Source organism: Sus scrofa, chromosome 8 (genome assembly GCF_000003025.6).
Source record: "Sus scrofa isolate TJ Tabasco breed Duroc chromosome 8, Sscrofa11.1, whole genome shotgun sequence".
Classification (NCBI taxonomy): domain Eukaryota; kingdom Metazoa; phylum Chordata; class Mammalia; order Artiodactyla; family Suidae; genus Sus; species Sus scrofa.
The window spans coordinates 12,688,086-12,713,582 of NC_010450.4; the positions used below are offsets into that span (position 1 = coordinate 12,688,086).

At 46.3% G+C, this 25,497-nt stretch overlaps 1 protein-coding gene across 1 annotated transcript in view; it reads right to left on the reverse strand.

Moving 5' to 3' along the window:
- Positions 1-25,497, reverse strand: part of FAM184B (family with sequence similarity 184 member B) — a 106,124-nt gene that overhangs the window by 52,727 nt on the left and 27,900 nt on the right. Inside the window, exon 2 of the mRNA XM_005674541.3 lies at positions 813-1,556. Coding sequence (XP_005674598.2) covers positions 813-1,556 — 744 coding nt within the window. The remainder of the gene's footprint in view (positions 1-812; positions 1,557-25,497) is intronic.

The following is a 25,497-nucleotide window of genomic DNA, read 5'->3' on the forward strand; positions in this document are numbered from 1 at the left end:
TAACCTTTCTGTAGTGAGGATTAAATCAGATAAAGTGTGCGGGGCAGAAAAAACGCTCAGGGAGTATGAGGGTTATTAGCAGCTGCTACTTTTAGAGATGGGGTTCTGGGAGTCTGTGAGGCTCACGTAACTGCACTGTCCACAGTCTGGTTTTCCACAAGCACAAAATCCCAAGGATTTCAGGGCAGGCAAGTTGTTATGGAGTGAGCAGGGGCTTTAGAATTGGGCTGAACTGAGTTCAAATACTTTTAAGCTGTGTGCCCAGCTAGGCCAGTCCTTAAGCTTTTCAATTTCAGTCTTGTCTTTTTTTTTTTTTTTGCTTTTTAGTGCCACACTTGCGGCATATGGAAGTCCCCAGGCTGGGTGTTGAATAGGAGCTGCTGCGGCTAGCCTACACCACAGCCACAGCAATTCAGGATCTGAGCCACGTCTGCGACCTACATCACAGCTCACCGCAACGCTGGATCCTTAACCCACTGAGCGAGGCCAGGGATCGAACCCACATCCTCATGGATACAAGTCAGGTTCTTAACCCACTGAGCCACCATGGGAACTCCCTCAATTTGTCTTAATTCCTCATCTGTAAACTATAAGTCTCCCAGCTCTCAAAGGACAGGGACCAAGTCTAGCTCATCATGTGTCTCCTGCCCATAGCCCCTGCCTGGCACATGGTAGGTGTTCAATAAATCTTTGCTGAATGAATGTAGTTGAACTCAATGGAGGTAAAAACACTCACTTTGGCAGAAGTCAAGCCTTGGCACAGTGCCTGACACCTAGGAGGTGTTGGTACAGGGGCCATGCCCCTGCTTTACCTGGATCCTGTCCTTCAGCTTCTGGGCGTACTTCTTCAGGTCGCTTATCCTGCGGCCTCTGTGCTCCAGATCCCCCTCCAGCTTCCGGACCTGGGCCTGCAGGGCCGACTCCTGGACCTGGAAGTTCTTCCGGAGGTCGGTCTCCTTCTCCTGCCACTGCCACAGGGCCTCGCTCACCGACTGCTGCATGGCCTGCCGGATGGCCTCGTTCTCCCGCTCGTAGGTGGCCTGCAGCTCCTCGGCCTTGCGGGCATAGTCCTTGCTCAGCTGCTGGTTCTCGGCCCGCAGCCGCTCCACCTCCAGCAGGACCTCCCGCATCTCCAGGCCGCCGCCGCCGCTGCCGGGCTCCGCCTTTGGCTCCGGGCTCCACCGGGGCGCCTCCTGGCCGCTCAGGTGCCGGAGCCTCTTCTCGTAGTCGGCCTTGAGCTCCAGCATCTCCTTGGAGAGGGTGAGCACGCGCTCGGCATGCTCGGCCTCCACCCTCAGCTCCCTCTCCTTGGTCTCCAGCCTGCATGTGGCCGACTGGGCCAGCGCCTCCTGCGTCATACGCTTCTGCAGCTCCAGGGCGCTCTCCAGCGCCTGGATGCGCTGCCGCAGGGCCTCCTCGCCCGCGCGGCCCTGCTCCTGCAGGAGCCTGGCCTGGGTCTCGGCCACCGCGCTCCGCAGCTCCTCCTGGTGGGCCTCCCGCAGCGCCTCCATGCTGGCCTCGGCTTCGTCCTGGCGGGTGTTCAGCGCGTAGATCACCTGCAGGAAGACCCCCGGGGCCCAATCAGCCGGAGGAGTGTCGGTGTGTGCGAGGGGACACGTGACCAGAGAGGTCCCTGACCGTGGCCGTGACTTAAGCTGATCCCTGCCAGCTGCACCTGAGAAGAGGACTTGTGTGGAAGTGATTCATTAGAAACTGACCCCAGGGGAAGCCAGTCCGGGAGCAGGGAAGTGGGACGGGGACATAGTGGAAGCAGAGCAAGGGCGTGATGCTGCAGAAAGGCCCACGGGGGCGGGGCTGGGAGGGAGGCAGGGGGAAGGGGGGCCGAGTGGGAGGCGGGGGGGGGGGGGGATCGAGTGGGAGGCGGGGCGGGGAGGCGGCGCATCGGTGGTGGTATTCCACATGGACCTCTGGGGAGTGCCACCGGAAGCCAGTGAAGGGTCTAAAACACTTTGGGACACAAAAAGAAACCCTCAAAACCAAACCAAAACAAAATACAACAAAACACTAGAAGACAGAATTCGGTGGTCCATAAAAAGGATCATACATCATGGCCAAGTGGGATTTATCCCAAGAGGACAAAGTTGATTTCGCATCCTGAAAAAAAGTGAATGTGCCACACCCCCCAAATAGCATACAGGACAAAAGCGATATGAATGTCTCTTGAAGACACGAGAAAACCCTCTGACAAAATTCAATACCTCTTCCTCACAAAAACACTGACCAAACTAGAAATAGAAGGGAACTCCCTGGACCAGACAAAGGGCATCTGTGAAAAACTCACAGCTAACACTGTACTCCATGATGAAAGGCTGACTGTTCTCCATATCCCCAGGAACCAGACAGGGACCGGGCTAGGTGCTGAATACATGTTCATTATCTCAGAAAATCCTCATAGCAACCCTGCAAAGTTGGTATTTTTCTCCGCATTCTGCGAATGAAACACCGAGGCTCAGAGAAGTGAAGGAACTCCAGCAAAGTCACAAAGGATAAGATTTCACTGCCTCTGAAGCTCGTGCTTCCGGTATGGTACTGCACTGCATCTCACTGCCCCACCCAAGCGTTCATTTACGCATTTACTGATTTCCTCAGACGGGCCAGGTTCTGTGCTGGTCAATAAGACAATGGAAGTTGAGACCTCAAAAATATTATAATTCAATAGGAAGGTCAGACAAGAACATGGTCAATTTCAGTGCACCAAGTGCTGTGAAGGATCAGCACCAGTTACTATGGAAACACAGAGCCAGGGTCTAGCAGGAAAGAAGACGTACCAGAAAAGGGGACCCTTGCCTTCTCATCCTTGGGGCGACCAGTTCCCTTTTATATTTCACCCTCCGTGTGAGCAAGAACAATATGACTTCTTCGTGTTGCCTCATAGCACTTGGTATGAAGTTGAGCACGTGATAGGTTCAAAATAAGTATCTATTATGGCGCTGTTGTTGGTCATCAAAGATTCATGCTTTCGTTCCGCAGAGTTGCTGCATAGAAACAGCCACCAAGCAGAGACCACATTTCTTAGTTCCCTTGCATCTAGATGGGACCATATGATCAGCGATGGCCAATGGAATGTGGCCAGAAGTGATGATGTGTGTCATCTCAGGACTAACACCGGGGTTAAGGCTAAAGGGAGGGTTAAGAAGGAGGCATCTTCTTTCCACAGTCTCTTCTTTTTCCATCTGCAAACCTGATGGACAGGACTCGGAGGCCTTAAAGGAAGGTAGAATATAAAATGAAAGATGCCCGAGTCCTCAATGTCTGAGTAAAGGCCACCTACCCTGCAGGAGCACTGGCCTTGATCTCTGCATGAACAAGAAGTAAACTGTCATGCAGAGCCTCTGAAGTCTTGGCATATATTTGTTACAACAGCTATGATAACCATCGGAGAAGCCACAGGATTCAGAATACAGTCATACTCATGGCTATGATTAATTATAGCGGAAGGATACAAAGCACAATCAGCAAACAGAGGTCTGAGTCTGCAGGAAACGAGGCAAAAGCGTCCAAGAATCCCCACACAAGACTAGTTTAATTCCTCCAGCAAGGAGTTATGACAGCACATGTGAAATACTGTCTACGCAAGGTGCTCATGGAAGACTCAGCAGGGTTTTTATTGAGGGCTAGTCGCGTAGACAACTTCTGTTCAGCACTACCACCATTCCAGACTCCCAGAGGAAAGCAGGTGCTCACATAAGTCATATTATTTGCACAAACAGTTCTTGTGCAGAACTTGCACAAGTCTAGGTTCCCAGATGTCAGCTAAGAGTCAACTTTTGTGAGCAGACCAGTCTAAAGCTAAGCAGTCTCCAGTGTGCTATGTTAACTCTTCTTCTGCACACTCCAATTGATAAAAAGACTGATTTTTTTTCTTCAGTGGAGTTTGCTGTGAGGCAACCTTAGCATAAATGGGGTTTGCTCGTGGTGGAGACCAAAACATCCTTGTGAAGGTTATTCCATGAAATCGAGCATTGGCGATTCCACTGAAGAGAAAAGAAATGGCCGATGGGGGTGGGGATCTTGGGGACTGGAATTCCTACATTCCCCTACACCTGTAAAACAGAAAACTTCTCTGCTGATCCAGTATGTTCTGATACCACCAAAACACGTAACGAAGAAAGAAGCCAAATGTCGAGCCCATCAGAGTGAGACCCACGTTCTCTGGATCAGGACCTTAAGGACTTCAGCTTTTTCCAGCATTCACCCATGTGAGTCTGCTCTGTCTGTGAAAACTCGCCTCACAGGAACACCCTCGAATTTACACAAGATTAGATTTCAGGCTGGAGGCAGCCAAGAGGGTCTCGAGCCTCAGGATGCTTTGGCATGTACACATGTGTTCACGGTGTCTTGCAATTCAAGTCCCCAAACAATCCCCACAAAAGGCCTGCCCAACTGTTCTGCTGGGCTGGGAACGTCTGGCATTTTAGGGGCTCCAGACTCACCGTCTCCTGCCCTTCCTTGGAAGGCTACTCCTAGGGTTATGCGTGCTTAACCTGAAAGTATATTCTGTTCTGTTCTTTTCTGTTATGCTATGATTCGTATCATATGCATCATCTTTTTTTCATTCACATACACCGTGATTTTTTTAAAAAAATTTCGTAGATATCTTGGAGGATATGCCATTTCTGTACTTAGAGAGGTTCCTCATTTTTATTATTGGCTGCTTCATATGATCTATCATAGGGATGTGCTAGAGTTTGTTTCCCTATCACCTACTGAGAGACACTAAGTTGCTTCTCTGTGAAACATCATCCATGCGTTTACTTCAATGGTACTAAATAAAATTTCCTTATGCTTTTTTTTTTTTCCATTCCTGCTGGTAAACTTGAAGTCTGCTTTTTGCTTTTTTTTTTTTTTTTTTTTTTGCAAGCCATGAAATTCCAGAGCTTGACCTTAAAAACCTGAGTCTTCAGAGTTAACGCAGAATCCTAGGAAAGAGATGAAAGAGGTGTCTCCTCTCCCTGTGGGAGGAGGGAGAGATGCCATTTTGCATCATAAAACTAACAGGAAGGATTTGTAGGACATTCGAAAGCATCGAACTCATTTCTCTGTACAACACAGAGACGTGTGTGAATGCCCACAAAACGGCAAGGGCACTCTGGCAACGACTCCGCTGGGCCGTCTTGTCTACCCTCAGGTCAGGCTCTTTTCCCACCCTCTGCACTTCTTTCCCTCTCTCAGACTTGCTTTCTGAGCTGGCCCTCTTTCTTCTCCTAGTCCAAAAGCCTCTTTCATCTTAACTTCTCTCCTTTTTATCCACAAGTAGTCATTTCAACTACGTGTTCTTTTTTTTTTTTTGTCTTTTTTTTTTTTTTTTAGCTATTTCTTGGGCCACTCCCATGGCATATGGAGGTTCCCAGTCTAGGGGTCGAATCGGAGCTGTAGCCACTAGCCTACGCCAGAGCCACAGCAACGCGGAATCCGAGCCGCGTCTGCAACCTACACCACAGCTCACGGCAACGCCGGACCCTTAACCCACTGAGCAAGGGCAGGGACCGAACCTGCAACCTCATGGTTCTTAGTTGGATTCGTTGACCACTGCGCCACGACGGGAACTCCTCAACTACGTGTTCTTACTGGCGTCTTCAGATCCGCTGTCCACCTCATCTTCAGCTTCCCATCCTCGGTATTATCCACACCAGATCAACACCTCAGCTCCTGTCAAATGCTATTAACCAGAACTTGAGATTATCAACCTTATCTGTGCTCTCCATGCTGACACCATTTAATTGAGTGGTCTTGCAGTAATTGCTGATTCCTTTACCCATAAGGGCGGTTTCCATTTTCTACCACGTTTCTTAGGGCTGCAAACCTAACTCCTGGTCCACTTTTACTTCCCTAGAGTATGATGTTACCTCCTGGTTTTTGAAGGAGTAATGATGAAGAGCTTGGACTCCAAAATCAGCCAAACTGAGCTGGAGGCCTAGCTTCCCTGCCTCCTAAGTTCTGACCCAGGGCAGGTGCTTCAACCTGTCTGGAGGTGAGTTTCCTAACAGTAAAATGGGATTAACAATAGCACCAACCTCCTCGGGCTGTCCTGAGGGCTATACGAGATATTGCTGAGAAACGCCAGATAACCAATAACTACAAAATGAATGTCATCTCTCGTCCAGAGAAAAGAATGCGTGGTAATAGGGAAGAACGAATCTGACTTTACATCCTTACTCCTTGAATCCTATTCGGCGTAGTTATTCGCCACAGCATCCCAAGGATGTCACTGCTCTTGCTTCATTATTATTACTAGCTTTTTAATAACCTGAACCTCTATCGTTGATACATTATATACACAGTTACTCTTTGAATCCTATGTACTTCAACACATTTCATCTCCACAGCATCCCCCTGAGTCAGTTTGGTTCTTTCACTTTAACCTTTGTATTGTATTCTTCTGCTATAAGTTAATCACTAAAGGGATGTTGCCGACAGCTTAAAGGATACATAATGGCCCATCTTCCTGCTCCCCGTGCCTGACCTTTAAGTGAAAATACCTTTGTTTAGCTCACAGGAAATGCCCTGACCATCCCCACCTGTGAATGGCTGCAGGAAGGAAGGAAGAAATGAATACATCCCGTCCGGAGTCTGGCCGGAACCAGGAAATATTTGCAACAACTTATCACCTTTTTACTTCACCTCTTCACCTCCCTGCTCTTTGTTCCATAAAAGAAACTAGTATCCAAACAGGGCAAGATGATTCTTTGGGACACTAGTCTACCATCTTCTCTACCTGCTGGCTTTCAAATAAAGTTGCTATTTTTTTGCCCCAACAACTCATCTCTCAATTTATTGGCCTGCCAGGCAGTAAGCAGTACAAACCTGGACTCGGTAACCCTGGACTCTCAACTGTAGGCTGAGACAAAGTCAGAGTATTTGATAATACATGGTGCAGTCTGGGGGGGGGGGGGGCAGAAGCAGACTCTTGTGGCTAGGAGAAGAGAATGGACGTGGGGAAGGGGAGATGAAGGACATATGCCATTCTTCCCCCAAACCACTAGTGAAGGGAATAGCGATAGAGCAGGAAGATGTCTTGATGGGCAAACAGGATCATTGTAAGGTGGAGGGCACCAGAGAAAGGCAGAGAAGAAGAATTTGGTAGAAAGGAAAAGATGCAAGAGAAATGGTATAACTCAAGATAAATGAGGGTTGTTTTTTTTTTTTGTCTTTTTTTTGCTATTTCTTTGGGCCGCTCCCGCAGCATATGGAGGTTCCCAGGCTAGGGGTCGAATCGGAGCTGTAGCCACCAGCCTATGCCAGAGCCACAGCAACTCGGGATCCGAGCCGCGTCTGCAACCTACACCGCAGCTCACGGCAACGCCGGATCTTTAACCCACTGAGCAAGGGCAGGGACCAAACCCACAACCTCATGGTTCCTAGTGGGATTCGTTAACCACTGTGCCATGACGGGAACTCCAAGATAAATAAGTTTTATTTGGAGCAAGTGGCGGAAAGTAGAAGGAATTTCACCTCCTATATAAAATGCCCTTTAGCTCCCTACAGATAATAGAAACTCATTCCAGCCGTCTGTCCTCCTGTGCACTGTGGAGCACTTGGTGGTAATGGCCCTTTCCTGTCACATTATGGACATTTAGGTGCTGAATGTCGAACTGATATGTGAGCTTCATAAGAGCAGGGAGCTTGAGCTCAGTTAATATATTGTGTGGTTCCCCAGGCACTTAGCACAGTGCCTGACCTGATTCAGACTCTCCGTGTGTTCCCTATTAGACCGAACAAGAACTCTGTAAGGGGGGAGAGAGATCGAAAGAATAGGATTCCAGAGTTCCCGTCGTGGTGCAGTGGATAATGAATCCGACTAGGAACCATGAGGTTGCGGGTTCTATCCCTGCCCTTGCTCAGTGGGTTAAGGATCCAGCGTTGCTGTGAGCTGTGGTGTGGTTGCAGACGCGGCTCGGATCCCATGTTGCTGTGGCTCTGGCGTAGGCTGGTGGCTACACCTCCGATTAGACCCCTAGTCTGGGAATCTCCATATGCCACAGAAGCGGCCCTAGAAAAGGCAAAAAAAAAAAAGGTTCCATACTACTCAGCCATAAAAAAGAACGAAATAATGCCATCTGCAACAACATGGATGCAACTAGAGATTCTCACATTAAGTGAAGTAAGTCAGAAAGAGAAAGACAAATACCCTGTGATATCACTTACATGCGGAATCTAAAATATGGCACAAATGAATGGTCTATGCAACAGAAACCGACTCACAGACATGCAGAATGGACTTGTGGTTGCCATGCGGGGTGGGGAGGGAGTGGGATGAAAGGGGAGTTTAGTGTTGGTAGAGGCAAACTATTACATTTAGAATGGATAAGCAATGTGGCCCTGCTGTACAGCACAGGGAACCATATCCAGTCTCTCGGGATAGAACATGATGGAAGATAGTATGAGAAAAAGAATGGATATATGGCTGGGTCTCTTTGCTGTACAGCAGAAATTGGCACAACATTGTAAATTAACTATACTTTAATTTAGAAAAAGAATAGGACCCCATGCATTTGGGGTGGATAAGCAATGACGTCCTGGGAATTATATCCAATCACTTGTGATGGAACATGGTGGAAGATACATATGTGTGTGTGTGTGTGTGTGTATGTATATACACACACACACGCATATATGTATAACTGGGTCACTTTGCTCTACAGCAGAAATTGACAGAATGTTGTAAATCAACTATAATAAATGTTTTAAAATAAAATAAAAACAAAAATAATTTTTTAAAGATTTTAAAAAGAAGAGGATTCCAGAAGAGAGACCCACAGGAGCAGAGGCCCTGAAGTAGGAACATACATGAAACAGGCAAGCACACCAAGGAAAAGACCAGGCTTTGGAGTCTATGCTGCCTGAGTGCAGATCCTATTTGCCAGTGTACGGACGCCATACAATGTGCGGGTCCAGAGGCTCTTTGCTCGCCGTGTGACCTTGGGCACACTCTGTAATCTCACCGGGCCTCAGTCTGCTCATTTGTGCAATGAGAAGAATAAAGCTGCTGCTTTATGAGGATGGATTAAATGAGATACTGCAAGAGGGCACGTCACATAGTGCTGGCTCACAATAAGCACCTGTGAGACCAGACTGTTCCATTATGACTGTACCCAGGGCCCTTTAAGCCTGATGGAGAAGGGATCCTCTGGAGTGAGAAAGGCCTAGATTTAACTTCCTTATAGCGGAGATTGCTGGAGGACCCAGTATCTGTTTCATTCCTTTGTCCTTAGAAATAGAAGCCTTCACATTTTATGGGCACACTGTCACATTTCTCAGCTTCCCTTCCAGCTCAGAGCAGCTAAGGGACCAAGTCTTGCCCAGTTGGATATAAATAGATGTGTCATTACTTCTTCCGGGATGAATCTTCTATTTTCGAATGGTCCTCTTGGACCAGGAAGGGACAGCATACGCGAAGGTTGGCAGGACAATAAGATAAGAAGTGCCAGGGTCTCTGACACAGGGGAGGGCCATGCCAGCCCTGCAGTGATTCCAGCTGGACTGCACTGGGTTTTCTATCATTCACAGACAGAAAACCTAATTCTATTTGATATATATACTTCTCAACTCTTTTTAAAATTGCTTACGTTATTTCACTTCTCTAAGCCTCAGTTTATTGCCTGTAAAATAGAAATAACCTATCAACATCATGCATATTTTCTCAGATCAGTCTCCCAAAGCAATAGAAATAAGAACAAAAATACACCAATGGAACCTAATTAAACTGAAAAGCTTTTGCACAGCAAAGGAAACCAAAAAGAAAACAAAAAGACAACTTACAGGATGGGAGAAAATAGTTCCAAACGATGCAATGGACAAGGGCTTAATCTCCAGAATACATAAGCAACTTATACAACTCAACAGCAAAAAAGCCAATCAACCAATGGAAAAATGGGCAAAAAACCTGAATAGACTGTTCTCCAAGGAAGATATACAGATGGCCAGCAAACACATGAAAAAATGTTCAATATCACTGATTATAAGAGAAATGCAAATCAAAACTACCACGAGATACCACCTCACACCAGTCAGAATGGCCATCATTAATAAGTCCACAAATAACAAGTGCTGGAGGGGCTGTGGAGAAAAGGGAACCCTCCTGCACTGTTGGTGGGAATGTAAACTGGTACAGCCACTATGGAGAACAGTTTGGAGATACCTTAGAAATCTATACATAGAACTACCATATGACCCCACAATCCCCACAGAAAGCAAGCCACCTGCTTGCTTTCTTTCACTCACCACCTACTCAGCTGAACCATCACAGCAGCTGGCCCAAGCTGCATCTTGGGCATCTATCTGGACAAAACTCTACTTAAAAGAGACACATGCACCTGCATGTTCATTGCAGCCCTATTCACAATAGCCAGGACATGGAAACAACCCAAATGTCCATCAACAGATGATTGGATTCGGAAGGTGTGGTATATATACACAATGGAATACTACTCAGCCATAAAAAAGAATGACATAATGCCATTTGCAGCAACATGAATGGAACTAAAGACTCTCATACTGAGTGAAATGAGTCAGAAAGACAAAGACAAATACCATATGATATCACTTATAACTGGAATCTAATATCCAGCACAAATGAACATCTCCACAGAAAAGAAAATCATGGACTGGGAAAATAGACTTGCGGCTGCCGGATGGGAGAGGGAGGGAGTGGGAAGGATCGGGAGCTTGGGCTTATCAGACACAACTTAGAATAGATTTACAAGGAGATCCTGCTGAATAGCATTGAGAACTATGTCTAGATACTCATATTGCAACAGAACAAGGGTGGGGGAAAAAATGTATACATGTAAGAGTAACTTGATCCCCATGCTGTACAGCGGGAAAAATAAAATAAAATAAAATAGAAATAACCCAGACCTGTATGCTTTTTTTTCGAGGATCAAATAGGATTTCATCTTTTAGGTGTCTGGCACATAGCAGGTACTCATTACATGTTTTTGTTTTGTTTTGTTTTGTTTTTCCTTCTCTCTTCACACACTATGCTCTCAAAAAGAAATGTCTCTTGTTTATGGAGACACAATCTGCTCCCCCACCCCAGCTCATGCCCCTCTTAGCGTCTGAAATTATGGAGCAGATTTTTGAGCAGACCCACCAATCCTGGACCTGGTGCCTTGCAGGTCACTTGGTAACCCTTCTCTTGCCACCTGCTTGCTTTCTTTCACTCACCACCTACTCAGCTGAACCATCACAGCAGCTGGCCCAAGCTGCATTTATGAATCCATCTCCTCAGGAGGAAGCTGACTTCAGAATCCATTAAGGGACATGAATAATTCAGCAGCCAAGAGACATACTGAACAAGTTGCGATGTTTTCCCAAGAGTTTTAGAAATCCACTGCTAATGGTTTGATTTCAGAGAAAATTTCAGCAGCTGGCTTGTTAAGGTCTTAGAGGTTGAGTATTGTAGGTTTAACAAAGCTATAATTAATGGATTCTCAGCATCAGATCCTAAGGGAAGTTTCCATTGAGTCTGGCAGCAGAAGTCAGAAGTGAAACGGAAAACAGGAAATAATATTTGTTGAGTGCCCAGAGTATAAGCTTCACTATGCCAGGCAATCCAGGTAATACTATTTTTCATATTTCTTTCCTTTTTTTCTTTTTGGCTATGTAACATGCAGAAGTTTCCAGGCCAGGGATCAAACCCACACCACAGCAGAGACCCAAGACACTACAGTGACAATACTGGATCCTCAATCCATCAAGCCCACACTACAGCAGAAACCTGAGACAACACTGGATCCTTAACCTGCTGGACCATAACGGAATTACTCCCATAATACTTTTTTAATTACACTTTTAATGATTTTACAAAGTGGACATTCTCATGCTTCTCCCTATTTTACAGATAAGGAAACTGACATTGGGTGGGATGAACTTAACATTTAGGGGTAACAGAGCATGGTGCTTAAAAGGAGGCTTTGGAGCCTGCTGCACTTAGGTTCACACTGTAGCTCCACCTCTCTCTAGCTGTGTGACCTTGAGGGAGTTACTGCACCTCTCTGATTCTCTGTCACCTCATCTATGGCATGAAGAAAGCAATGCCTCCCTCATAGATTTGTTTGGGGATTACAGTAACATACTCAACCTAAAACTCTTAGCAGCATTTTTAGCATGAAATAAACACTCAAGAAATGCTGTCCATTATGATTTTTACTATTACTGCCAAAAAGCAACGCTAAAAATAAATAATAAAATAAATAAAATAATGTTAAAATAGTGCTAAAAAATGAGGATGCTGGGATTGGACCCTAAATCTTTCTGGATCCAAAATGAAAAGAAACAGAATAAGCTTGTTTAGAAAAAAAGTTAGTGCTAGAACTAGAACAAAATATTTTAAAATTTGTATGGAAACACAAAAGCCCCAGAATAGCCAAAACCATCTTGAGAAAGAAAAACAGCTGGAGGAATCAGGCTCCCTGGCTTCAGACTATACTACAAAGCTAAGTCCTCAAAACAGTATGGTACTAGCACAAAAATAGAAATGTAGATCAATGGAACAGGACAGAAAGCCCAGAAATAAATCCACGCACTTATGGTCAACTAATATATAACAAAGGAGGCAAGAATATACAATGGAGAAGAGACAGTCTCTTCAATAAGTGGTGCTGGGAAAACTGGACAGCTACATGTAAAAGAATGAAATTAGAACACTCTCTAACACCATACACAAAAATAAACTCAAAGTGGATTAAAGACTTAAATGCAAGACCAGATACTATAAAACTCTTAGAGGAAAACATAGGCAAGACACTCTCTGACATAAACCACGTAACATCTTTTCAAATCTACCTCCTAGAGTAATGACAATAAAAACAAAAATAAACAAATGGGACCTAATTAAACTTAAAAGTTTTTGCACAGCAAAGGAAACCATAAACAAAACAAAAAGACAATCCACAGAATGGGAGAAAATACTTGCAAACGAAATGACTAACGAGGGATTAACCTCTAAAATATACAAATACCTCCTGCAGCTCAATACCAAAAAAACAAGCAATGCCATCAAAAAAAGGGCAGATCTAAACAGACATTTCTCCAAAGAAGACACACAGACGGTCAAAAAACACATGAAGAAATGTTCAACATCATTTATTGATGAAATTATTACAGCAATGCCAATCAAAACCACTATGAGATACCACCTTACACCAGCCAGAATGGCCATAGTTAAAAAGTCTACAAACAATAAATGCAGGAGAGGGTGTGGAAAAAAGGGAACCCTCCTAAACTTGTGAGAATGAAAACTGATGCAACCACTGTGGAAAACAGTAGGAGGTTCTTCAAAAAACTAAAAATAGAGTTACCATATAATCCAGCCATCCCACTCCTGGGCATCATCTGGAGAAAACCATGACTCAAAAAGATACGTGTACCCCAATGTTTACTGCGGCACTATTTGCAATAGCCAAGACATGAAATCAACCTTGATGTCCATCGAAAGAGTAGTGGATAAAGAAGATGTGGTACACATACACAATGGAATATTACTTGGCCATTAAAAGGAAAGAAATAATGGCAGCAATGGGTGGACCTAGGAATCATCATCCTAAGTGAAGTCAGTCAGTCAGTGAGAGACAAACACCATGATATCACTTCCATGTGAAATCTAAAAAACTTCACATGAACTTATCTGCAAAACAGAAAAAGACTTGCAGACTTTGAAAAACTTATGGTTACCAAAGGGGACAGATGGGGGGAGGGTGGGTGGACTGGGGTTTGGGATGGAAATGTTCTAAAATTAGGTTTTAGTGATGGCTGTACAACTATAAATATACTAACACTCACTGAAATATTTTAAAAAGAAAACAAGCCAGTGATAAGCTTTCACAAAATATTTTTATATTTACTGTATGCTACATGCTAGGCACTGGAAAAACAGAACAAATAAGATCAGTCTGTTGAGGGGCTTATGGATTAGCAGTGTGTGGTAGATTGTATCATTTTTCCGTGTTTTTATTTTTCCCCTTCCTAGCCATGGCCCTTCCATGTCTGTGGGAAGCACGTACTCTGCATCACTAGTGGGAATGTACGATGGTGTGGTCACTCTGGAAAAGGTACGGCGGTTCCTCAAAAAATTAAATACAGAATTACCACATGATCCAGCAATTCCATTTCTGGAATTTCAGTTCCAAGATAATTGAAACCAGGGACTTGAATAGATACTTGTACAACCCAGGGTCACACCATCACTTACACTAGCCAAAGGGAAGAAACAGCCCAAATGTCCACTGACGGATACATGGATAAACAATGATGTATTATTCAGCCTAAAAAGAAAAAAAAAATCCTGACATAATGCAACAACAGGGATGCACTTTGATAGTATGAAGCTAAGTGAAATAAGCCAGTCACAAATGGATAAATGCAGTACGAGTCCACTTTACATGAGGTACCCAGAGTCATAAAATTCACAGAGAGAGAAAGTAGAATGCTGTTGCCAGGGGATGAGGGGAGGGGAAACGGGGGAGTTAGTGTTTGATGAGGACAGAGTTTTAATTTGGGATGATGAAAAAGTTCTAGAGAAAGGCAGTGATGAGGGCTGCACGACCATGTGAATGTCCTAAATGTCACTGAACTGTACACTTCCAATGTAAATTTGGTTATTTATATTTTACCAATTTTGTTTTAAAAAGGTTAAAAAATGTTTAGAGCCATCTCTGTCTCAAATGCGTCTCTGACATCCCAAGTTCGCGCCATGAGCCATTCCTGAATCTCACCACTTCTCGTCCCATTCCGCCCTTAATCTGAGTCACCAGTCATCTTGCACCTGGAAGACTACAGTGGCTTCAACCCTTGTTTCTACCTTGCCATCCAGAGGCTGTTAAAAGTCATTTAAATCATGTGTCTCCATTGCTCCAAACTTCTGATGACTTAGGAAAGGTCAGAGCCTTTCATCAGCCAAGGTGGGGGGGGGGGTGTCACGTGTTCTGGTTCCCTGTGACCTTTCTGAGCTCATTTCCTCCTCTTCTCCTTCCCATTCGCTCTACTCCAACCACCCATACCTCCTTGCCAGGCCTCAGTCATGCCAAGCACACCCCCTCTCTCACTGCATCTCCACCTCTATTGTTGCATCTTCCAGGACTTCCATTCTCCTCTGGGTCTCTGTTCATGCGCCACCTTAGCAGCAAGACCTGCTCTGATGACCCCAAATCCTGGCTCTCCCCCTAAACTTTTCTGCTTTATTTTCCTCCATGTCACCTTCATCTGAAACATCATATATTTTATACGTTAGATTTTTTTTTTATATGGCTTATTGGTCTCCCTCTCTAGAATATGAGTTATATGCAGGTAGGTTTTTGTGTTGAGTCCATTACCAGGTCCCACCCAAAACAGTGCCTGACATGGGGCAAGGACCCTGTTAATATTTGTTGAATGAATGACATATTCCTTTATCCGAGAGGAAAGGCAGCAGAGTGCAGGCGGTACTTGAGTTGGGTTGGAAAAAAATCAGCAAACATCAGCCAAGTGAAGAGAAAGGGGAGGAGAGTCCAGGACAGGGGAGGGTCAGGAGCAAGAAGTGGCCCAAAGGCAGGAAATGGGGGGTGGGGTGCTGCGAGGGGAGGTGCAAGGGGTGGGGGAGGACAGCATGGCCAGCGCTGGGCAGGTGGGCAGGGATCCAGCATCCACGTCCAGGAGTGTAGACTGACCCTGTTCACAAAGCCCATTCTGGTCATGCAGACTCTCACACCTTGCCCCAGAGATCCTTCTGGGGTACGTCTGGGGCAGGGAGGGGCCCAGATCTGCATTTTTAACTTTTGGTTGCTCAAGACCTCTGGCTCTGAAAGCAGGGGGTGCATACTTTCAAGAGAACCATGGCTGCTGCACCGTGTAGGAAGCCTTTCCTACAAGATCCTGCCTCTCTGAAGTTACAGGGACTAGAACTCTCTGTACTAGTTAATTTTATTTATTTATTCTTATTTTTTTGCTTTTTAGGGCCACACCCACAGCATGTAGAAGTTCCCAGCCTAGGGGTCGAATTGGAGCTGTAGCTGCCACAGCCAAATCCACAGCCACAGCAATGTCACAGCCACAGCTGCACAGGATCCGAGCCGCGTCTGCAACCTACACCACAGCTCTTGGCAATGCCAGATCCTTAACCCACTGAGCAAGGCCAGGGATTGAACCTGCATCCTCATGGATACTAGTCAGGTTCTTAACCCGATAAGCCACAATGGGAACCCTTGTACTAGTTAATTTTATATGTTGACTTGGCTGGGCCAGGAGGGGCCCAGATATTTGGTTAAATATCATTCTGGGTGTGTCTGTGAGGGGGTTTCTGCATGAGATTAGCATCAGATTCTGTGGACTGAAGGCAGACAGCCCTCCCCAGTATTCAGGGCCTCACCCAATCCATGGGAGGCCTGGAGAGGAGGAAAGCCTGGCTCCAGGAGACTCTCTCTCCCTGCTTGACTGCTTGGGAGGGACAAAGCCTCCTCTTGGCATACTGGGACTCACACCACTGGTCCTCCTGGTTCACCGGCCTTCAGGCTCAGGTTGGGATTTGCACGACCAGCTCCCATGGGTCTCCCACTTTGCAGAGGGCAGACTGTGGGACTTCTCAGCTGCCATAATCACAGGAGACAATTTCTTAGAAGAAATATCTTTCTTTCTTTCTTCTTTTCTTTCCCCACACCCACTGCATATGGAAGTTCCCAGGCTAGGGGTCCAATCGGAGCTACAACTGCTGGCCTACACCACAGCCTCAGCAACAGCAGATCTGAGCTGCATCTGCGACCTACACCACAGCTCACGGCAATGCCGGATTCTTAACCCATTGAGTGGGGCCAGGGATCGAACCCCCGTCCTCATGGATACTAGTCGGGTCCTTAACCCGCTGAGCCACAACAGGAACTCCAGAAATCTCCTTCTATGCATATTCTTTTGGTTTTGTCTCTCTGGATATCCTTGACTGAAACAATTTACATTTCCTAAGTTTTGGGAGCACTGCCCTGGCTGTAGTGTGGGGCTTCGATGAGATGGGGGCTAGAAGACTTTAGGAGGCAGTTGGGGGTGGGGTGAAGGCTGGGCTGGAATTAAAGCAGAGGAAATGGGAAGGGGTGTGGGTTCAAAGGTGTGGGAGGGGGAAGAGCCCAAGGACTCCCCGGCTGGCATGACGGAGGGGGTGTCCAGGCCTCCCACCTCAGAAGCATAGCATCCTGGGGTGCCAAAATATGGAGAGGCCAGGGTCACTGCTCTTGATTCACTTTCCTGCACACGAGGGAGCCCCAATTTTCCTGGCACCAAGTCAGAACAGAGGATTAGCTGAATATTAAGAAGGAAGTCCGGAATATGGATGCCAAAATTCCCAGGATGAGCAGAGGTCAGTGGTCTCTTCCTCTATGGAAACGAGCCGGAATGGGACCCAAACAAGCCTGGGCTCTTGCAAGCATATGGACTTGGAATGGATTTCTAGATGGAATCCAAGACACTAATTAACATCTCACTATTTCCCATCAGAGAGCCGTTGCTGGGTACCTGGCTGCACACGGCATTGAGCTGTGAGGCATCAGCTCCTGAGTAATTGATGCCTGACTGTCTTCTGAACCAATTTAGACTGAGACTTGGCCGAAAGGGAAGGGCATCTCTTGCTCAGAGCCTCTCCTCTTACTGGCCGAGGCCATTGCTCCGACAGCAGCTGCCCGCCTTCCTGGGCATTTCCCCACCTGCATAAGATGAAGGACCATCTTTTGAAGCTCAACTGACTTTGCTTCCAGCATCTTGGACCCCAAAGACAAACAACACTGCCTTGGTTAGCCGATCTGGTCAACGGTTATGCACATGTCTTGTGATACTTCTTTTGTGAGGAAAGTCAATACAAAGAAATCTTAATACCTCTCGCAGGAAACACCTTTCAGAGAAGTAATCCAAGTAGGAGCAGCAGAATCTATAACCTCCCAAACAAACAAAATCATGGGACCTTAACAGCAGAAAAGAAGCTCTGCAATTGTATCTGTCAAGATCACATCCCATAAATTTAATTCTGAAAGCAGGCTTTGTGTGCGTCTATACGGACACACAAATCCATTTGTTCTATATAAATGATCCGCAATGAGTGCTAACATTATTTTTACACAGCCCTTTACAGTTCACAAAGCAGCTTTACAAGGTAAGCTCCAGAGCATGAAAGATAAATATATTGAATGCTCATTCTAAATGAATTCTTATTTTCTCCACTGTTCTCTATGGGGTGAAAAAAAAATCTCTTTAAACATTTTCCAATCCATTTACTGTACCTTCTCCATAATCCTCAGATAAACAGTATGTTTCAAGCTCAATATTCTTGTCTAAACAACACCTTAGCAAAACCCAAAGACCCATTTACCACAGGCAGGTCACCTTTGCACGCTGTCTTCCCAGCCGTGGCAGTTTCTGTTCTCTGGCAGCACAGGGCTTCAAGTACAGAAGTAGGAGGGTTTAATCTCAATTTATGGGTGATGGGTGCATGTTGCTGACTTAGCCTGCACGCCAGAAATGGAAGGGCCACACGGGGTCAAGTTCATAGACTAGACCATCTTTCTTCTCTGACTGTAAGCTAGTTGCATATTTGTGGGAGAACAGTGCCCGTGCCAGCCCACCATCAGGGACCCTAAAAAGTCAGGAGTAGATTAATTTAAAATAAAAAGGATGCCAGATTGAAGATGCAATATGATTCCTATTTTGTTTTAAAATCATCCACATACACCAACAAAGACTGTATCAAAAATATGACCGAGGTTATCTTGGGATGGTAATAATGAAGGGTATCAATTTTTCTTTTTCTTCTTTTTTTTTTTTTTTATCTTTTTGCCTTTTCTAGGGCCGCTCCTGCGGCATATGGAGGTTCCCAGGCTAGGGGGTGAATCGGAGCTGTAGCCACCAGCCTATGCCAGAGCCACCACAATGCAGGATCCAAGCCACGTCTGCAACCTACACCACAGCTCATGGCAACGCAGGATCGTTAACCCACTGAGCAAGGCCAGGGATCAAACCTGCAATCTCATGGTTCCTAGTTGGATTCCTTAACCACTGAGCCACGATGGGAACTCTTCAATTTTTTTTTTTTAATTTTGTGCATTCCCCAATTTTTCTATATGAATGTGCACTTCAATTATAATCAGAAAAAAGATTTAAGAATAATGATATAGGAGTTCCCGTCGTGGCGCAGTGGTTAACGAATCTGACTAGGAACCATGAGGTTGCGGGTTCGGTCCCTGCCCTTGCTCAGTGGGTTAACGATCCGGCGTTGCCGTGAGCTGTGGTGTAGATTGCAGACGCGGCTCGGATCCCGCGTTGCTGTGGCTCTGGCGTAGGCCAGTGGCTACAGCTCTGATTGGACCCCTAGCCTGGGAACCTCCATATGCCGCGGAAGCGGCCCAAGAAATAGCAACAACAACAACAAAAAGACAAAAAAAAAAAAAGAATAATGATATACCATTAAATTGCTCTGCATCAGGAGTTCCTTTCGTGGCTCAGCAGTTAACGAGCCCAACTAGCATCTATGAGGATTTGGGTTTGATCCCTGGCCTCACTCAGTGGGTTAAGGATCCAGTGTTGCTGTTGCTGTGGTCTAGGCCGGCAGGTGCAGCTCCAATTCAACCACTAGCCTGGGAACTTCCATATGTTGCAAGCGCAGCCCTAAAAAAACAAACAAACAAACAAACAAACAAAAACTAAAGGAAGGCATCTCAGCTGCTAGCATAGGTGTATTTCTAGGTGGTGGAATTATAAGGAATTTTAATTGTTAAAAGTTTTGCTTATTTGCATTTTCTAATTTCCTATAAAGCATGTATTACACGGTTAATTAAAATGATCAAAGAAAAGGAAAATATAAAAATATTTTTTAAAATCCCCAAACTACATAAACCAATAAACCATGTGGCTTTTCTATATCCGATATTGTATTTGATTAAGAAGGAAAGGTTTTCACATGAATGGTAATGTTTAAGTCTTCTTCCTCAGACCCCTGTCATGGGCAATTCTTCTTTTCAAAATTGATAGGTTGGACTATATTGAAATTAAAACAATAAGATGCTCTGAAATTCAATTTTATAAAATGAAAACCCTAGGGTAGAATATTTTACAAGTATATATTTGGTAAAGGATTTGGGTCGATTATTACAAAAAACCTGTCACTGGCATTTTTTTAAATAATCAAAAAACAAATGTCAGGATGCCAATTAAGAAACCTCCTGAGAGGCTGCTGAACGTGCAAAACCACAAGTGCAGTAACACCACACTCACTCTACAGGTGACGTTACACACAGAATAAATGATGAGAAGGCAGGTGTCTTTAGGACGTACACTCATGCACAGTATTTAACGCATCCTGAGTCAAACAGAAGGATGAGCGACTGTTCTTATCGAGTTTCCAAAATCTGAGATGCTCGGTGAGCCAGTTCTGGAAGGACATTAATCAATAATGATGATGATGCTGATGATAAGGATGGTCCATTATGACAATACTGATAATACTTTTAATAGCAACTAACACTTTTTAAGGGTTGATGAGATGCCAGGCACAGAGATCATGGCTTTATACACCTTCTCTCATCTGATCCTCACAATAACCCCAGCAGGCAAGTCTCACCATTGCCCCGATTTTACAGATTGGGAAACCGAGGCACGGAGAGGGAGGTAACACGCCTGAGGTTCTGGGGCTGGAAAGTAACGGAATCAGGACTCTGTTCTGTTCTTACTCTAGAGCCTAAGTTCTTAACCACGTGCAAACTATTTAAAGAAAATCAGAGTACTTACTGATCAAGTAAAAGTGAATCCTAGCTCTGTGCTTGATAGGGTGCAGGCTCAGCTACTAGAAAAAGACTCCCCCAAACACAGCGAGTTAAAGAAGGTGGAAATTTAGTTTTCTCTTTCTCATGACAGTCCCAAGGCCAGCGGTGGTCAGAAGTGGGAGGGAGGCTCTGGTCTCTGACCACTCAGCTTTGCCATCCTCAACCCACCTCGATTCTCAACCTGCAGCTCCCATTACCTGGGCTCAAGTCCATTGCTGTGGTTGCCACTGTTTTCACTTTAGAGGAGGTCCAGGGTGGGCAGCCTGTGCTTAGGTTGGGAACCAACGGGAAGATGTAGATATCACCTCTCACCTCCCACTGGCCTTCGCTTAATCCCAGAGTCACAAGGGAGACTGGCAGGTGCAGTCTGGCTGGGCTGTCACATGCTCACCAATGTATAGATGGTTCTATTACAAACAGGAAAAAAGAGAGACAGGCAGCTTCCCCTGTGCCAGTACCTTAGAAAGTTAATCAGACTTGCTTTTATACTAAATCCACACCAGCTGTTTTATGTCCAAGTGAGGAAGCCGACGCTCATAGATTTTAAACAATTTTGCCAACATCCTGCATCCTTGAGGGCAGAATGGACTCTAGGGCTTTCCCTGATTATCGGTCCAATGTTCTTTTTTCTTTTTTTTTTTCTTTCTAAATCGAGCCTTAAGATTAAATTGAAAAGGTTACCATTAAATTTCTAAGCTGTGCCAGATAAACACAATTACCTCTAAAAAATGATACCTGATTGTGACATTGCTCAACTGTTGAACGAAGGTTCAAAAAGAATCAATAAACGTCAAAAAGAAAGATGAGTATTTTCACTGAATTTTAAGATTGTAAGCAAGGTATCACCAACCCTTTTCCTCCTTTTATACATAAGGTGACTGTGGCCTGGGAGTCTGATTTCTACATGGTCACACAGCTTGTGCAGAAAAGCCACAGTGGGGCCTTGATTTCTTGACTTTCAGGGTTCCTTCCACTGAACCTCAAAGCCCCTCATGAGAAGGATAAAGGGCCTCAGAAAACCCTAAAGCTGGAGCCCCTGAGGCTCCCAGGAAACCCCACTTCCATCTCCTTGGGCATATTCTCAACAGACTGATCCTCTCTGATCTGGCTCACATTCAGAAATCAGCCAGCTTCCATTCAACAGCCTCCGCTTAAAGACGCCCTTGCTTTCATCAAGCCCCAGGCCGGGGCAGAGGGATGTGAAGATACAGAAGTCATGGCCCCTGCCCAGAAGCTCATAATCCAGTGACAAATATGTAAAAACAACCATGAGGGGATACAAAATGGCATGACAGCAGGATACAGAGTGATGCTTATTTTCAAAGAAAACCTACTATCCCACCCACCGTTTGGGACAGACTCTCACCTCAGGGGTGAGTAGGTATCCTGGGCTGGCTGATGACAGATCCCCACCCCTCTGACCACACTACTGCCACCGGGTGGGCATGGCATCCGAGCCAGGCCGAGCAGAGTCCTAGGGTTTTATTTAATTGAGGGAGGAGAGACCCTCTCTTGCCTTTTGGGTCTGAGGGTTGGAAGGAGGTTCATTCAGACTGACCTACAGCTTTGTTCTCCATCACATGGCAAAGGCCAGTGACTGGGAAAGCAGGGCTCTGCCACACAGACAGATGCAGAGACATGCGTGGGAGAGAGGGGTAAACGTTTCTGTCAGTAGCAACAACTATCTAGGTCCTTTCATCATCATCATCATCATCATCAATATCATCAGAATTAACATTTTTTTTTCTTCTTTATGGCTGCACCTGTGGCAAATGGAAGTTCCCCAAGCTAGGAGTCGAATCGGAGCTGAAGCGGCCAGCCTACACCACAGCCACAGCAACACCGGATCAGAGCCTCATCTATGACCTACCCCACAACTTGCGGCAACATTGGATCCTTAACCCACTGAGCAGGGCCAGGGATTGAACCCGCATCCTCACGGACACTACTTCAGGTTCTTAACCCACTGAGCCACAATGGGAACTCCATTTTTACTGCTTACTTTTTTTTTTTTTTTACTGCTTACTTTTATGACAGGAATGGTGTCTTCATAAAACGCAGGCACTTGTTATACATCTCGTTGGAAAATGATTTATTAACTCATTTAGTAATTAAGAAAATTATAAAGGTATTATTTGCCTCCTTTTACAGAAGAGAAGACTGAGGAATAAGGAAGACAAATAATTTGCAAGTGGCTCCACAGCTAGTGGCAGACCTGGACCAAGATCCCCAATTTTTCTGACTCTAAAATCTTAGTTCTTTCTATAGCAACATATAGCCCAGAGCCTGGGAGGCTCTGGGCTCTGAATGAAGTCAGGAGGCCTGAATTACCCACAGAGAACCAGGATTCGAGTGTTCACACCATCTGACCCCCAGGCTGGACTGACCTCTGCAGGGGAGGGCTTCCTCTCTGCATTGACGCCTGTGGGTCTCTCCCCTGGTCAGACGTCCCTTCCGTGACCACCCTGGGTGGAGGTCCTCCCTCCAGGCAGAGACCCCTCAAGTCGTCTCCCCAAGAACAGCTGCCCCAGGATGAACACGAGGTTCTGCCTCTATAGGTCCCGCCTCTGTTCAGAGGAGACCACCGCTGCTGACACCTGCGCATTCCCACAGCGTTCATTATTAACCCAACAGGTTGTCCTTGGGCACGCGTGCCAGGTGCCCGTCTAAGTTCTCGAAACCAGGAGGCAGAGATCGCTGCCTTCATGAAGCTGAATTCTAGTGGCAGGGTGAGTGAGGGGGTGGCAGGGAGACAGACAATAGTCAGTGGGAATCGGTGAGTTCACTGTGTGAGTTAGAAGGCGGTTTAGTACAATGGGAAATGAAAACACAGACCAGGAAAGCGGCGATGAAGAGTAAGGGGAGAGGGGGCATCAACATTTGAAACAGGACAGTTCAGGCTGGCCTCACCGAGGAGGTGACATTTGCGCAAAGATGAGAGAGGCTGGCCAGACAGACATCTGGGTGAAGAGTTCTAGGCCCGAGCAAGGGTCCCAAGGCCGGTGGAGCTGGGATGGATGAGCAAGGACGCAGTAATAGGAGTTGGGTCAGAAGGTCCTCCGGAGAGCTCAGGGTGCAGAGTCTGGGACTTTGGCTTTTTCCCAGAGAGGAGAGCCACTGGTGGGTTCCGGAGAGCACCCAAGGTCTGACGTTAAGGGGGATCACTCTGGTTGTTGGGTTGAGAGTAAACTCCAAGGGGACCAGGGCGGAAGCAGGGAGATGATTAGGAGGCAGCAATCTCGGGGAAAGTAATGCAGGCTCTCAACACAGTGGGTCCTAGAGAGAAGGCATCCTCTTCCCCTCGCCACCCCCACCCCCCAACCTGCTTCTTGATCCCATAACGTGGTCCCCACAGGGAGGAGCCCAGGAGTCCCCTTGACCGTCTTCTCTTCCTCCCAGGACACAGCCACTCGGTTCCTGAAGACCATCCTCGGATCGCTAGGAAGCTCCCACGTCCATCCCTCCTCTCGCTGTGGCTCCTCCCACTCTCGTCCCCAGGCCCTCATCACCCTCATCCGCGCCTGGTGTCCCCAGGGCCCAGCTCCCTCCTCTCCAGGAGTCACTGCCCTGAACACAGCTGCTCCCAGCTCTACCCTGGATGAAATGATGCCCCTCGGCAGGACGCTCGAGGCTCCGCACCATCTCGTGTAGAATCCCGCCACCGTACCGCAGACATCAAGCTCCCGCGACACTGGCTTACACGCTGTTTCCTACACAGGTCTTACACTTTCAACTCTTTTCTGCTTTTGCTCACACGTCTCCAGCTGTCTGTCCGGAATGCCTTTCCTGCCATTCTCTCCCTGGGAAAATCCTCCTGGCATGAGGTTTCAGAGCCAATGACACCAGCCTCCTGAGAGCTCCTCCAGGGCCACCTCAGGGAACTCACTCATTCAAGAAATATGTGCTGAGTCCTGAGGCACTAAGCTGAACACTGAATTATTCTCTCCTAATAGTTCGTTTCTGTCATGAAGACACAGCAAGAGATGCAGACATTTAAATTTGCATTCTTGGGAGTTCCCGTCATGGCACAGCGGAAACAAATCCAACTAGGAACCATAAGGTTGCAGGTTTGATCCCTGGCCTTGCTCAGTGGGTTAAGGATCCGGCAATGCCATGAGCTGTGGTGTAGGTCACAGACATGGCTCGGATCTGGTGTTGTGGCTCTGGCGTAGGCTGGCAGCTGTAGCTCCGATTGGACCCTTAGCCTGGGAACCTCCAGGTGCAGGTGCCGCAGGTGTGGCCCTAAAAAAAAAAGAAAAAAAAAAAGAAAAAAAGAAAAGAAAAAAAGTAAATAAATACATTTGCATTCCTTTCCATCCTTAAAGAGCTTAGGGGTAAATGTGTTACTTCCTTCTCTGCGCCCCCAAAGGATCTGCCCAAGCCACCCTGGAGCCCCTTGGCACACCACGACACTTGTGTGGCAGAGACCACGGTTCGTGCTGGGAAAAGCAATCTCACGCATGCAGTCCTTCACCCCCTGCTCAGCCACACAGCATGGGCTCTGCGCCTGGCATGCTTCCTTACCTAGAGGCAAAGAATCCACACAGCCCGTGCCAGGCTGATCACCTGGTAGGGGACTACCTTTTCCTGTTTCAGGCTCAGTGTGCACTCTGCTCTCTTGTTCTGCTGAAACAGCAGGACATGGCCCTCATATTGTGGGCCCAGCTTCTGCTGCTGCACAGCAGCCCTGTGTCAGCCGCCAGAGCATCTG